Source organism: Balearica regulorum, chromosome 3, assembly GCF_011004875.1.
Source record: "Balearica regulorum gibbericeps isolate bBalReg1 chromosome 3, bBalReg1.pri, whole genome shotgun sequence".
NCBI classification, from domain to species: Eukaryota; Metazoa; Chordata; class Aves; order Gruiformes; family Gruidae; genus Balearica; species Balearica regulorum.
This window is the reverse complement of record NC_046186.1, coordinates 113,770,839-113,783,558: the sequence shown is the minus strand read 5'-3', so window position 1 is coordinate 113,783,558 and position 12,720 is coordinate 113,770,839. Positions and strand designations below refer to the sequence as shown.

The following is a 12,720-nucleotide window of genomic DNA, read 5'->3' as shown; positions in this document are numbered from 1 at the left end:
ATTTCAGAACTTACCACATAAAGCACAGAGTTTAGAAAGATAAGATTTAGCCAGATTAGAAGCCTGTACTATTTTACCTCTGTGTTGTCACAGCAGAAGCATCATGGAGCTGATGCAAATGATGTTGTTACAGGCAATACTAGTTTTAGCATCAGGTCAGCTTCAGTGTTTTATATGAAGTAGCATGCAGCTCCCAAATCACAATGTCAAGATTATCAGTTCAGAAGCAGCTTAATATAAATTCAGCATATTCTTACCTGCAGATGTTGAAGGTCATCTTCCTGAATATTCTGGGACAAGTTATATACCTGCAAGAGCCAGTAAAAGAATTACAGTCTAACATGAAAACATTATCTTACATTCATGTAGTCTCTTTTGGATAGCTTGAGTATTTTTACCCCCTCCAGAAAAGTCAGCAACTAGAAAGGTGTCACAGAATGCATCCCAGAAGTCACGTCCTTATACAAAGTGCTAGGGACAAAACCACTGCTGACTAACCTAATCCTTCTTAAAACAGCTTATGTCCAAGGCAGCGAGCCATAAAGGAATCAGAGAAGACTGCTGAATGCTTCAAATCACCACATAGGTGTGGGACAGGAGGATTGAGAAGGGCACATTTGTTTGCCATCCTCAAGTCCAAATGCTCTAGGACTCAGTGATCCAGCAGCTGCATCTCCAACAGAGAAATGACTGGGTAGTTAGTTCAAAGTTTTTTTGCTTTCAAATCTTCCCAGAGAAATCTCATTTAATCCAGGGAGCTCACATCTGTTTCAAAAGCACAAATCCTGAACAGCAGTAAACTCAAAGATGCATTGATAACCCACAACTTACCCTAACCACAAGAACAAAACAAAACAGACATAAAAAGCCAAACAAAGAAACCCCACGAACACAGCCCCACAGGGCAGAAGTGGTGTTCTACATACTCTCAATACTTTCGTGTTTTAGCATGTCTGAAGGTCACTTGTCATCCCTCAAAAACCTGCTCACTTTTGGCTTGCTTAAGGCAGAAGCTTAGAAGTAGTTTTGAGCATAGCACAAAAGAATTGTCAGAAGTTTAACAGTAGCAGCAATTGTAAGTTTAGCTGATCAGTGTAATTTCACCCCAAGCTGTATCTAAAGTGTTAAAAAAAGATTCTGTAGCACCTGTGTACAGAAGTGGTTGCTACTTTGGCATCTTTTCTTTGGGATTCCCCAGTTCAGTCAGCAATTTAATTCAGCTTGGCCCTGGATAACCTTGATTCCACTGAGAAACTTATGTAGTATATTACACTGAAAATAAGACATTAAGTATGAAAGCTTAAATCATAATTGGAGGAAGATATGCAGGTGAACTTTCAAAGCGTGGCTAGAGAGATACTCCTTCCGTGTTCAGGCTAGAGTGTTCCTAAAGCTGCCACTATTTGCCAGCACAGGTATTCTCACCTGGACAGAGCTCGTCATGGTGCTCAGAGCAAAAACCGTTGCACAGTCTTTGATAGTGGATTGGCTATCAAAGGCACCTTGGGTATCCATGAGTAGTACAGCAACCTAGAGAATTTTAAATAGCAGCAATAGTTAACCAAATTGTTACACTTTTAAACTCCAGGCCATCAGGATAAATTCAAGTAGAGCAGTCTTTGCCCCTGTAACTACCTATTAAACCTCAGCCGGCTCCCTGTGCACATGCCTACATACATCTACAGCTTAGTAAGCAACAATGACAAAGCCCTATCATCAGCCTTAAATCCTTGGCCTTGCTACACTAGTTATCCTCTCCCACAGAAATAGCCTCCCTCAGCCCAGTGGAGGTACAGTGCACAGTAACAGACAGCTCCTACTTGAAGAACTTCAGTCTCACCTGACAATCTAGCATAGTTCATCAGAGCTGAATGAGATGGTTACTCTTAAATATGTATCTTAACCATTTTCAGAACAAAACAAAATAATTGATACTGACTGTCTGCTGGAATGATAAGGAATGAAGTGATCTTAATGACAAAAGTTAAACTGTCCAATTCCTGTCTTCGTGATCTACTACAATTCTCTTTCAGTTAGAGATGACCGATAAGCAAGAACAAGCAAAGGATTTTTTTTCCCCAGAGCACAAACAGATCCTCGCAACTTAACTGTTTTTTAGCCACAGAACTGTTTGGTTAGCTATGAAAAAAAAATAAAGGTTTTTGATAAATATGAGGTTTTTGATAAAACCTCCTGCAAACCCCTAAGTCACTATCTGTTTAAGTTCAGTGTCTCATATTAATTGGCCATCAGATGTTTCCTTTGCAAATGCAAAGGGTATGAAAAGTTAAATAATGAAGAGCTTATGGTTCAGGACAACATGAATAGCTCGAGATACACCACCAGTATGGTAGAGTAAATATTTATTAACATTAACACTTTATTTCAGCATGAAGATAAAGACCTACAACCAAACTTTGTAGTTAAACAGACTTAGAGTTAAAAAAGGTGCACTGTCTTTGATTAGAACAGAGTTAGTGTCTTTTATCCCACTGTTACAGACTGCTAGTCCTCTTTTATGGACTACCTGTTAAACCATATGGAAGGACCAGCTTCCAGACACTGAAGCTGTTTCTAGGACTTATAACCATGCATTACATTTCACTAAAACACAACTACAAGCTAGAACACATTCTCACCTTTCAAAAAAATAATGCTTGTTACAGAGCTGTTCTTATCACAGCATTTGTCCATATATGATATTAATAGTCATTACAGTTTTACAACATTCACAGGATAATCCACCCATCAGCCTGGACAGAGTAGACTTTGCCAAAACAAAGTACTCTCAGAATGGCACTATTGTTGGAGATTGAATCTTACAACCTAGCAGGAAAATTCATACATACACTGACAGAAGGTTTCCAAACATGTTATGCAGTTATTGAAAGCAAAAGAAAGCAAATGATGTTTGAACTGCCTCCATGAAACCCATGGCATTAAAGGTATACACATATAGGTAAAAAACTCCTTACATACACCTAATTCAAGCACTTACCTTTGTCCCATTGGGTTTATCAATTACAAACACTTCACTCCAAATCTGAATGCCAGTGGTTTCCCGTTCACATCCACCCCTCCATGTAAACCCAGTCAATGGCTCAGTGTTTCCACCTATCCAGCAAGCAGAAGTCTACAAAACAAGAGGAGAAGCTTATTTAAAACCAAGGAAGAGATTTTTATTTTTAATATGTTATGTTTTAACGGACTTCCACATTGTACTCTCATTTTCCTCAGAGCTGATTGACCACACTACACAAAGTATTAAAACACAATGCTACTCTGCTGTGTTTCAAGGATCATCTACCAAGAAACATTGTTTGAGTCTACTGTATTTCAGCAGTTGCACAACTCCAACCAGTGAAGAGTATACATGCACAGCTTTCAAGTCTCAGAGCTAACGAGAAGAGCTCTAGTGTTGTCCATCAATTTCACTTTGTACTCATGGTCTTCTCTTCAAAACAGTTGTAAATAGCATGCATTTTTAACTACAGGAACAGCTAAACCTCTACAAGGAATAAAAAAATAGTCTAATCTTGACTTAATCCTCTCCTTTCCCCCCTCACAAACTGGTCAACTGCTGAAGCTAAGGACCTAAACCCCTGCACTAACAGAGGGCAGCACAACACTCCAAACGCCAGCATGCAGAAGCCGAAGAGAATAGGCAAGAACCAGAAGATCTACAATCTATACAAAATAATTTTTCCTAAGTGATTAGGATTCAAGAGAAAAGGTCATATTGAGAGTTTCATACACACTGATCAACCCATCCATATTAATTTTTTTTGGCATATTGCCCACTTTGGGAAAGGCTATCAGAGAGTCAAGTACAGTTTGCAGCTAACATTTCTGGCTGATGGTACTGTAACAAGGTCTTCGCTCCTTAAGGACAGGCCATACACGGAGCAGTGGCTCATGCAGAAGATTCCAGTCATTACATGAGTACATTTAACCCAGAAATGCAGTTTATGTACTGGGCAAGTAAGGGGCGTGAACAGGCACCCTGAGGAAGTTTCCCTGTGATAGGTTTATATACACTAAAATCCTACGAGAGAGAAGCAGTAGGCAGACAATAGTTTAACTAACAAGGAGGCTTAGAGACAAACCTTTATTTCACAGGCTAGACCACAGCATGCTGGCAGAACAGAAAGAGACATTTAATGAATTTGCATCTAACTGCTCAGAGAAGATTATCAGCCAGGAAAGTGTGCTCTTTGAGAAGCTCAAAGGGAAGACTTCTCAATTCACTAGGCTATGGTCTCTACCTTGCTGACTCTGCACTGGCAGTTTTTAGAAAAGAGCTCAAGACACATCTCTCCACATATCAGAAAACAGCATGAACACCCAGGGGCTGTACAGAATAGAAATACTTACTACAACTAAGTGAAACTGCTTATTTTAAAAGGGGGGATCAGAAAAAAATCCCACACACATTCCTCATGCCTAGCAGCATACAGAGCAAACCATACTAAGAGGGGAAAAGCAATCAAGCAGTTCTGCACCAGCATTCTCCCAAATGCTAAGTGCACACCATTCAGCTCTATTTGGATCAGATGTGGCAACAAGTAAATGAGATGAGCAGATTTAAGATCAGAAAGTGAACACAGGTGCCCAAGTGAAGAGAGGCACAGATCTTTACAGGTAGGTTATGGGGGTTTTTTTTGTTTTGTCATGTATATACCAGAGAGACTAAGCAAACCCCAAATAGCTTCCCTCTGGAGTTTTTTATCCTAGAAGATGCTTATACATACACTGACGACTCTAGAAATCAAAGTGCCAGGCCTGCTTTGGGCTTCAGTACACTCCAGAATACAGTTTTGCAATGCCAAATCATATTTTGCAGGTATATGTCAATAGACTGTAGCTTTTCATTTTTTGGAAAAAATCTGTTACATTATTCACACTATGTCTCATTTGCCATTTATACAAGAATACTTTCTTCCCCAGCTTGGTCCAGGAATTGTTCTTATTTATGGCAATTCAGAGCAAAACTACACAAATCTTTTGATAAGTCCCTCAAATGAGCACTTGATATGACCACATTTGATTTCACATGCGATTCACATCACAGGAGACTTTGGTGTCTTAACAGGTACAACTTCAGCTGAAGCTGCTTCATCTTATGGATGATGTGCTTAAGCCTGTCTCTGACTGACCTTTGCCTCAGTTTGAAATACTCCTAGCTCATTAATTCCATCTTTCTTTAGTTGAAAGTCAGTATTTTAACAGTCTCCATCAAGTTGGCTTGAAAGATATTCAAGAGATGGGAGGAAGAAAAAGAGATTTTGTTTCTCCATGAAATCAAGTTGCATTACAATTTTGTATCAGTCACCTAAAAGATAACCTCTCTAAATATATTCCACATTAATGAAAGGACCAATACAATACAGGTGTGAACTTATCTTCTCTCAGCCTCAACTCCCATCAATCAGTTTGCAGCAGCTCTGATGCTTGTCAATCTCCTTCCCTAAGCCAGTTTATGTCACCGAGCTGGCAGGAAAACGATTCAGCAAAGTGCAGTGTGTTCTGATGCATTATTGAGTTGGATCAGCTCAGCTAAGGGCCTGCAAGCATTACAGCTTCAAAATGCAAGTGTCTGGCCAGAAGCAGCACGTAGAGAGCAAGACGTCCCTGCTTTTGGTAAGGGATAGTTGTTACAGTAGATGGCCAAGTTTGCCTTCATCTTCAGTTTAAGTTAAACAAATGGTATTATGAAGGACACCTATAGAAAACTGAAAAAAGTGATTGCACAATAAAGAGAACAGAGAGGCATGATATTACACAAGCCTGAAACAGTGTTTCAATCCATTTTGTTTTATGAACTTTTGGTTTATTTCATAATCTGAAAGTTGGAGTATTTGCTTAAAGCTCACTTCTTCTATTTTTGGAAGGAACTAGCACTACCTCTACCCAGCCACCATCTAGCTCAGATTGCTATACTTCTTGGGAATTCGCATTTTTTTGTTCATATGTGGTTTGTTTTGGGGGGCTGAGGTAATATAAACAGGAGACTAGAGAGGATTTATATATACACACAAAAGACCACCCACTGAACAGCTATATCAATGAAACATTTGTTCCTCCCTAGGTTAAGAGTCTTAAGAAGTTGGGAGCACCAGCTTGCTACTCTGTATTCTTCCTACCACATCCTCAGTGTCTTTCTCATGGACCTCTTGGCAAATCAGTGAGAGGAATTCAATAGCAGGCACTACTGGGAGTGAGAGAAAGGAAGTCTTCATCTGCCAACCACCAGCAGCTTCTTTGCAATATTCCCATATTTCCTGTAACTGCAGGGTTCATCTTTATTTCTTCTCAAGCCAGCCAGCACAAAAGTAAAATAGATGCACTTGTGGTTAGTTTGTGCTACCATGAATTCCAACTCCAAAGAACAGTGACGGGAAAAGGAATTAGGGGGTTTTGTTTGTTTTTAAGAGGTTCAAAAAGCAACAAAACACTGAATTGTCAATATTCACTATGCAGATTAAAAGCAACACACTACAACCTGTGACAGGCAGATGGGTATGTTCACAGGAGGCCCTACCCCACATTCTCCATATCAGCCAAGAGTTCAAAGTATAGTAGACACAAGACAACACCAGCCAAAAGCTACAAATTAATAGAAGAAATTAAATTTTGGATTAGGCATTCATTAACCAATGACTTGAAAGGATTTAAAGAGTTTCTGAACTATGTTCAGAGACACATTCCAATTAGCAAACCAGACACTTTCTCCCTTTTGCCATACCTAAGACTTAAGCAGATTTAGTCCTCCAATAGTTACCTGATAAGACTTTTTGCAACAATGGGTAAGCTAGTGCTACAACATGATTTCAGGAGATCAAGTCAAAGCAAGATTCCTCCAAGCCACCACGTGGATGAGCCGTTCCCCAAAGTGAACTTGAAGGCCACCACCACTCTCATTCAAATTCTTCTCATGCCCACTTACATCAGGACACCAATAAGTTCCTTTAATAATTGCAGGAAAATTTATATTGAAAAACTGTCACTTAATACACTTCTTCAGAGTAGAAAGAGTAGCTGGCTTCCCCACCCCCCAATAAGTAAGAAAAATTTGATCTGCTATATTTGTGCTCAAGTCAACAAATACAAAGGTAAATGACTAAAATACCAAACTAGTTTTTTTGCTGCAGGGAAAATCCATTTTACTCACCCTGTTATACATGTATCTAAGCATGAAGTCCAGCAGAAAAGATTTTCCTTTGCGGAAAGCTCCTGCTACAGACACAACTACTATGTTAAGATCTTTGATGTGTTCCTGAAGCAAGATTTTTTCCAATGCTTCTTCATCTAATTCAAAGTTATGGTCATCTTCATGAGCAAGAACAATCTGTATGGGGCGTGGCTTATCCAAATCCACCTCGTCATCTGAGTCTGGCAGGGCATCTGAGTCAGGTAGGGCATCCTCCTCCTCTTCTTCCTCGTAATGCTTACCTGCAAATTGGCAGATTACAAACATTATTAAGTCAGAGCTTAGGGCACTAGACATTTCTCTGAAGTGAAGCCTTGAGCTGGGCTTTCATTCCCAGCAGCAACAGTGAAGTTCATCAGCTTTACATATAGTCTACATTTCAGATCTTCAGTATTCTCTATGTTTTAAGAAATTACAAAAGAAAACTGGTTTTCAGCATCAAAACCCCTTTTAAAGGCTTCTTAAGTATAACTTCCATTAAAAATCAAGGGCCTTTTCTCTCTTACCTGGAAGAAATAATTGGTTTAAAATAAGCTCCAAAGAGGACCAAAAAACCTGCCATTTTTAGAGCACCACCTTCTTATACTGTTGTAAAGGGGGGAAAAAAAAGAAAAAATATCTTTGTTTTCTGTCAGTTTAGCTTGCCAACACATAGAAGCAAGACCACTGATCCAGTATGTAACCTCAGGATTACATACATCAGCAGATAACCAAGTTCTTCTCTAATTCCAACACACTATACTTGTGTCAATTCTCAATACAGCACAGACTTCAGAGTGCATATTAACTGCTTGCAAGAGGACAAACTCCCAAGTATGGGGATCCACTTTTGGGATAAGAAGAACAAAAAGCACTGAAGTACCTTCTGGCCTCTCACTCTTCCTATGACACATTATTAAGCAAGATTTAACAACAGTAAGTACCAACTCTTTCAAAAAGTATCAAGAAAATATTTTATACACAATTTAAGAACCAATACCCTTTCAGGATCAACCAGTAGCTGAAAACTATAACTCAGATGAGATTTAAGTTACTGATGAACGATAAATTGAGGTAACATGGCCCTTCAGACACATAGCACAACAGTACCAATATCCTATCTTCCTGACTTCCAGAATTCAGGAGTTACTGGGTTAGAGGCTTAAAAGAAAACCAAACTGATCTGTCCAAGATGAAGTCTCTTCTCTTGTTCAAGTACCACAACATTAAAGTTTGTCCCACAGCAGAAACAAACTCTACCACCGGCCTGATTCCACTTTTCCTATCAAGCATCTGGAAGCCATTTTGTGCTTATAAAATTGCCTCCAAATCCAGATTTACATTTTGTCATATTCTATCATAACCCCATGTGCACAAACTTGACTGAGGCACCTTTCTAGCAGTTACTTATCTAGGAACATCACTGTATTTAAGTATATTGGACTACTAGTCATGCTTGCGTTTTCAAGCATTGCTTTAATGAAGACAAAGAATCAGCCATTTGCAGTTACTTGATGCATTGCATGCAGGTATATTACATTGCCCCCATGCTTCCCATGCAATCAGCCCAGCAGCAGTGTTCTCTCGCAGGATGTGTCATGATGCACCATGGAATGCACCACAGTTTAATTCATGCATGGCAGAGACCTTGCCAATACTCACAGGACCTGCCAAGTCATTCCTACTAGACTGCATCCTGGATACCATCCTCAGCAAAAGACTTATGAACAGTGCTCCAATGTACTCTGTTTTGTGGATGTAGTGAGACATTTCAGTTATTACCATGAACTTGAAAAACTGATAACATGACAACCCTGGAGTTTTTCCAGCAGCTGTCTCTAGCCAGTTCTGACAACACTTCACATCACTGCAAATCAGAGAGGACATTTCCATTTCCAAGCATCGATTCTGTGCTGCCTCAATAGCATCACCCTAACTCAAACTGGTTGACAAAGCAGGCCAAAAAACTCAATTGCACCAGCAGGCCTGACAACTGGAAGGAGTAACTTTAAAAAGAACAGCTGTCAACAGGACACCAAACTATATTGACACAGTATTGGTCACCACTTCAGAAGAAAAACTCACCTTTTGCCTAAAGCTTGGTATTCCCAGAAATTAATCAAGCCTTCTTTTTTGAAGGAGCTTACAAAACAGGTTTTGTCCCATCTTTTTGTGCTGTTTGTTGGCTGAGATAGAGTTAATTTTCTTCATAGTATGGGGCTATGTTTTGGATTTGTGCTGAAAACAGCATTGATAATACAGAGATGTTCTTGTTAATGCTGAGCAGCGCTTACATAGAGCCAAGGCTTTTCTGCCCCTCACACCACCAGCAAGTAGGCTAGGGGTGCGCAAGAAGTTGGGAGGGGACCTAGCCAGGACAGCTGACCCCAACTGACCAAAGGGATATTCCATACCATATGACGTCATGCTCAGCATATTAAGTTGGGGGAAAAAGAAAGGAAGGAGGGGGCAGAGTGATGGCGTTTGCCTTCCCAAGTCACTGTTACACATGATGGAGCCCTGCTTTCCGGGAGATGGCTGAACATCTGCCTGTGGATGGGAAGTAGTGAATGAATTAATTCCTTGTTTTGCTTTGCTTGCGGGTTTTTGCTTTACTTATTAAACTGTCTTTATCTCAACCCACGAGTTTTCTCACTTCCACTCTTCCGATTCTCTCCCCCATTGCACTGGGGGGGCCGGGAGGGAGTGGGGGTGGGCAAGCAGCTGTGTGGTGCTTAGTGGCCAGCTGTGGTGAACCACAACACCCTTGTAGGCCAGAAAACTTGGGAGGATAGCCCAGGTGAGGTACAAAGATTTTAACAGGCAGAAAGAAAGCCTTCAGTGTCACAGCTCAGAAACATAAATGGAATAATTCTATTGATAAAAGCATTAAGATTATATAGCTCCAAGAAGAGACACCTGTGTTTTAGCAAACAGATATTCACACAGTGTATCAAAGCCTCTGCTTCTATGCATTTCCCAGGCAACAAGCTTAACTTGATTACTTAAAACATCCTTATATTCTTTTATTTAAATCCAAACTTTACTTGAGCTGCAGTAAGGTATCAGTTTTGTCAACTAAGGTAGACTGAAAAATAGCCTGAAGCAACACTTGTAACCTCTCTTCATTCTCTTGGAGCCTGACATTAATCATCTTTCCCTACCTCAAAGTCATCGAAACCTTAGCAGACCTCAAAGTCGTAACTTTGTTGTAACAGCATCCTTCCACCAGTGGAGAGCATAGCCACCTAAAGCGTTTTCAAGCCAAGAAGCTTTCAGAACAAATGGGCGGTCTTTTATCAGTAATTATTTCTAAACAAGCATATTCTCCCTATCACAAGTAGATAGTACTATCAAGAGCTTACACACCATATGCCCATTAAAAGCTCACAACATCTTGTTAATAGTATTGTGCACCCCTGAAGCTCACTTAGCTCAGAGGTGACAGGAGAGAAGATTCATCTTAGGTCCTATTCAATTCCTATTAGATTTTACCTACCAGCAGAAATTGCAGTCAAGCCCAGAGCATCAAGTTGGGTTTTTTGTTTGTTTCAGGTTGATCTGTTGGGGGGTTTTTTGACTAGTCAGCCAAATATATCTGAAAGCTCCCAACCTACACACAGAAAAGACCATCATTGCCATGAATCGAGCACTTCAGATGGTGGAGAACTACAGTGTTGATAGCTGTGAATGCAACTTGATCTGTCCAGAAGAGCTGGTTTGGTAACTTCATGCTTAAGTTGCAGAGAACATCCTTCCCTTCAAGAGATTTTGAACTAGTTAGCAATTCCAGAACAGACATTGCACAAGTTAAGCATGTGAACTGTAGAACAAGTGCTACTGCTTATCCCAGCAGCATGGGATAACAGCAACATGCTAACCTGTCATGTGTTCCTAGGCAGATGTTACAACCTTTTTGGTCCTTTATACTACCTTCTGGCTGCTTATGCTGTTAGTCTGGCTAGTCACTGTCTCAGGCAGCACTGGAGTACTTTGGAAGCCTTCCTAGAAGACTTCAGCATCCTAGGCTGAAGGATCACATTCCACTTTCAAGAACTACTTTCAGAGCAGTCTCTCAAAGCAATGGTCAGGACAAGCAGTCTCACTTCACAGTCCAGTTTTCTCCAAAAGCTGCAGAAGCATTGTAGTAAGTTCTCTAAGTAGTTTGTAAAATAAGTGTGCCGATAGCACTGTGAAGTCAGGCCAGGAGATAATAAAATTAGCAACGTGAACCCTACTCCTTACCCTCCTCCTCCCTTTGTCCACCTGCTCCAGCAGGGTCATACTGTACTACTAGAAACTCAGGATTTAAGTGGATTTGTCCTAAAGCTCAGTCTAAGGATCACAAACTGCTAGGTTCTTGCAATAGTCCGGTCCCAGCAAATCAAATATAGGAACTGTAGAAGAGGTGGCATTCACAGAATGTCCATTTCTACACTGAAGTGTTTCTAGCCAACTGGACAGTAATTTGGACTTGCAAAGCTTATGGCAGCCTCCCTATACAGGTCTCCATGACAACACATTCAGTAATACTACAGAGGCAACCAAAGGAACAGACTTTTGTTGGTTTTGGGGTGGGGTTTTTGTATGTTTTTTATAGGGTCTTTTAGCACCTTGAGAAGTTCAGTTCCATCCCAGTAATGGGGTTACGGACCCAGCACATCCACCTCATGCTCAGAGTGGTTGTTTCAGAGGCATGGCTGATGGCTGATGGCTGCTTGCACTGCATACAGAACAGCCATGCAATGCTGCCTCCTGCCAGAGTACTAAAGACAGGCCAGTAGATTCATCCAACTCACAGGGTTGGTCTCCATGCTGTTGGAAATCCCCATGTGCACAGAAGATTGGACCTCAGGTGTTTAGTACATACAGAAAAACTCTCATTTGTCAAAGCATATGGCACTAGACCTTGTAGTGCAGTGCTTCAGGCCCAGAAAGCCATAGCTACATTTTTCTTTCTTCAAGGTGTTCATCTGAGCTTTGAAGCTTCTGCACTATTGAACTAACACACTCCAGCCTACAGTCATATCTACTCTTGCTAGAGCTGATGCAAAAAGATTATCAGCTGAACCTTCCCCTGAAGTCCACCATCCATTCAGGCCTATTACTATGGCTGTTCACTAATCACTCCCTACTCTATTTTGGCTTCTTCCAACCTGAATTACTCAAAGCATGTGAGCTAACGCACAGTTCAGACTGTGCATAATCATTTCCTAACCCAGGTGAAGCAAGCTAGGAGATACAAGAGAAGCAATAATGTGTAAGACACAGAAGCAGACAGACTTGAATGGAAGCAAATATAGCCAAGAGAAGACACTAACACCCAGTTTCCCTATAAGTTCTTCGCTCCACTCAGCAACAACTACAGCAGGACTACTATTGCCACTCATCAGCTAAGTACCCAGAACAAGCACCATTTGTTAAAACGCTAAGCCAGATTTTGAGAACACTGGCTTATTGTGTATGTACAGACAATATTTCAAGTGAACAAACTCAACTAAATAACCCGTTTCTTAAAGTATGAGGTAAAA

The 12,720-nt window shown here is 40.6% G+C and overlaps 1 protein-coding gene across 3 annotated transcripts in view; it reads right to left on the bottom strand.

Annotated features, from left to right (window-relative positions):
• The window catches only part of ATL2 (atlastin GTPase 2), a 41,533-nt gene that overhangs the window by 16,940 nt on the left and 11,873 nt on the right, over positions 1-12,720 (bottom strand). For all 3 annotated transcript variants that reach the window (XM_075749594.1, XM_075749596.1, XM_075749595.1), the window contains exons 2-5: positions 7,172-7,452; positions 2,999-3,133; positions 1,426-1,530; positions 258-308 (exon numbers count right to left, since the gene is read on the bottom strand). In XM_075749594.1, coding sequence (XP_075605709.1) covers positions 258-308; positions 1,426-1,530; positions 2,999-3,133; positions 7,172-7,452 — 572 coding nt within the window. The remainder of the gene's footprint in view (positions 1-257; positions 309-1,425; positions 1,531-2,998; positions 3,134-7,171; positions 7,453-12,720) is intronic.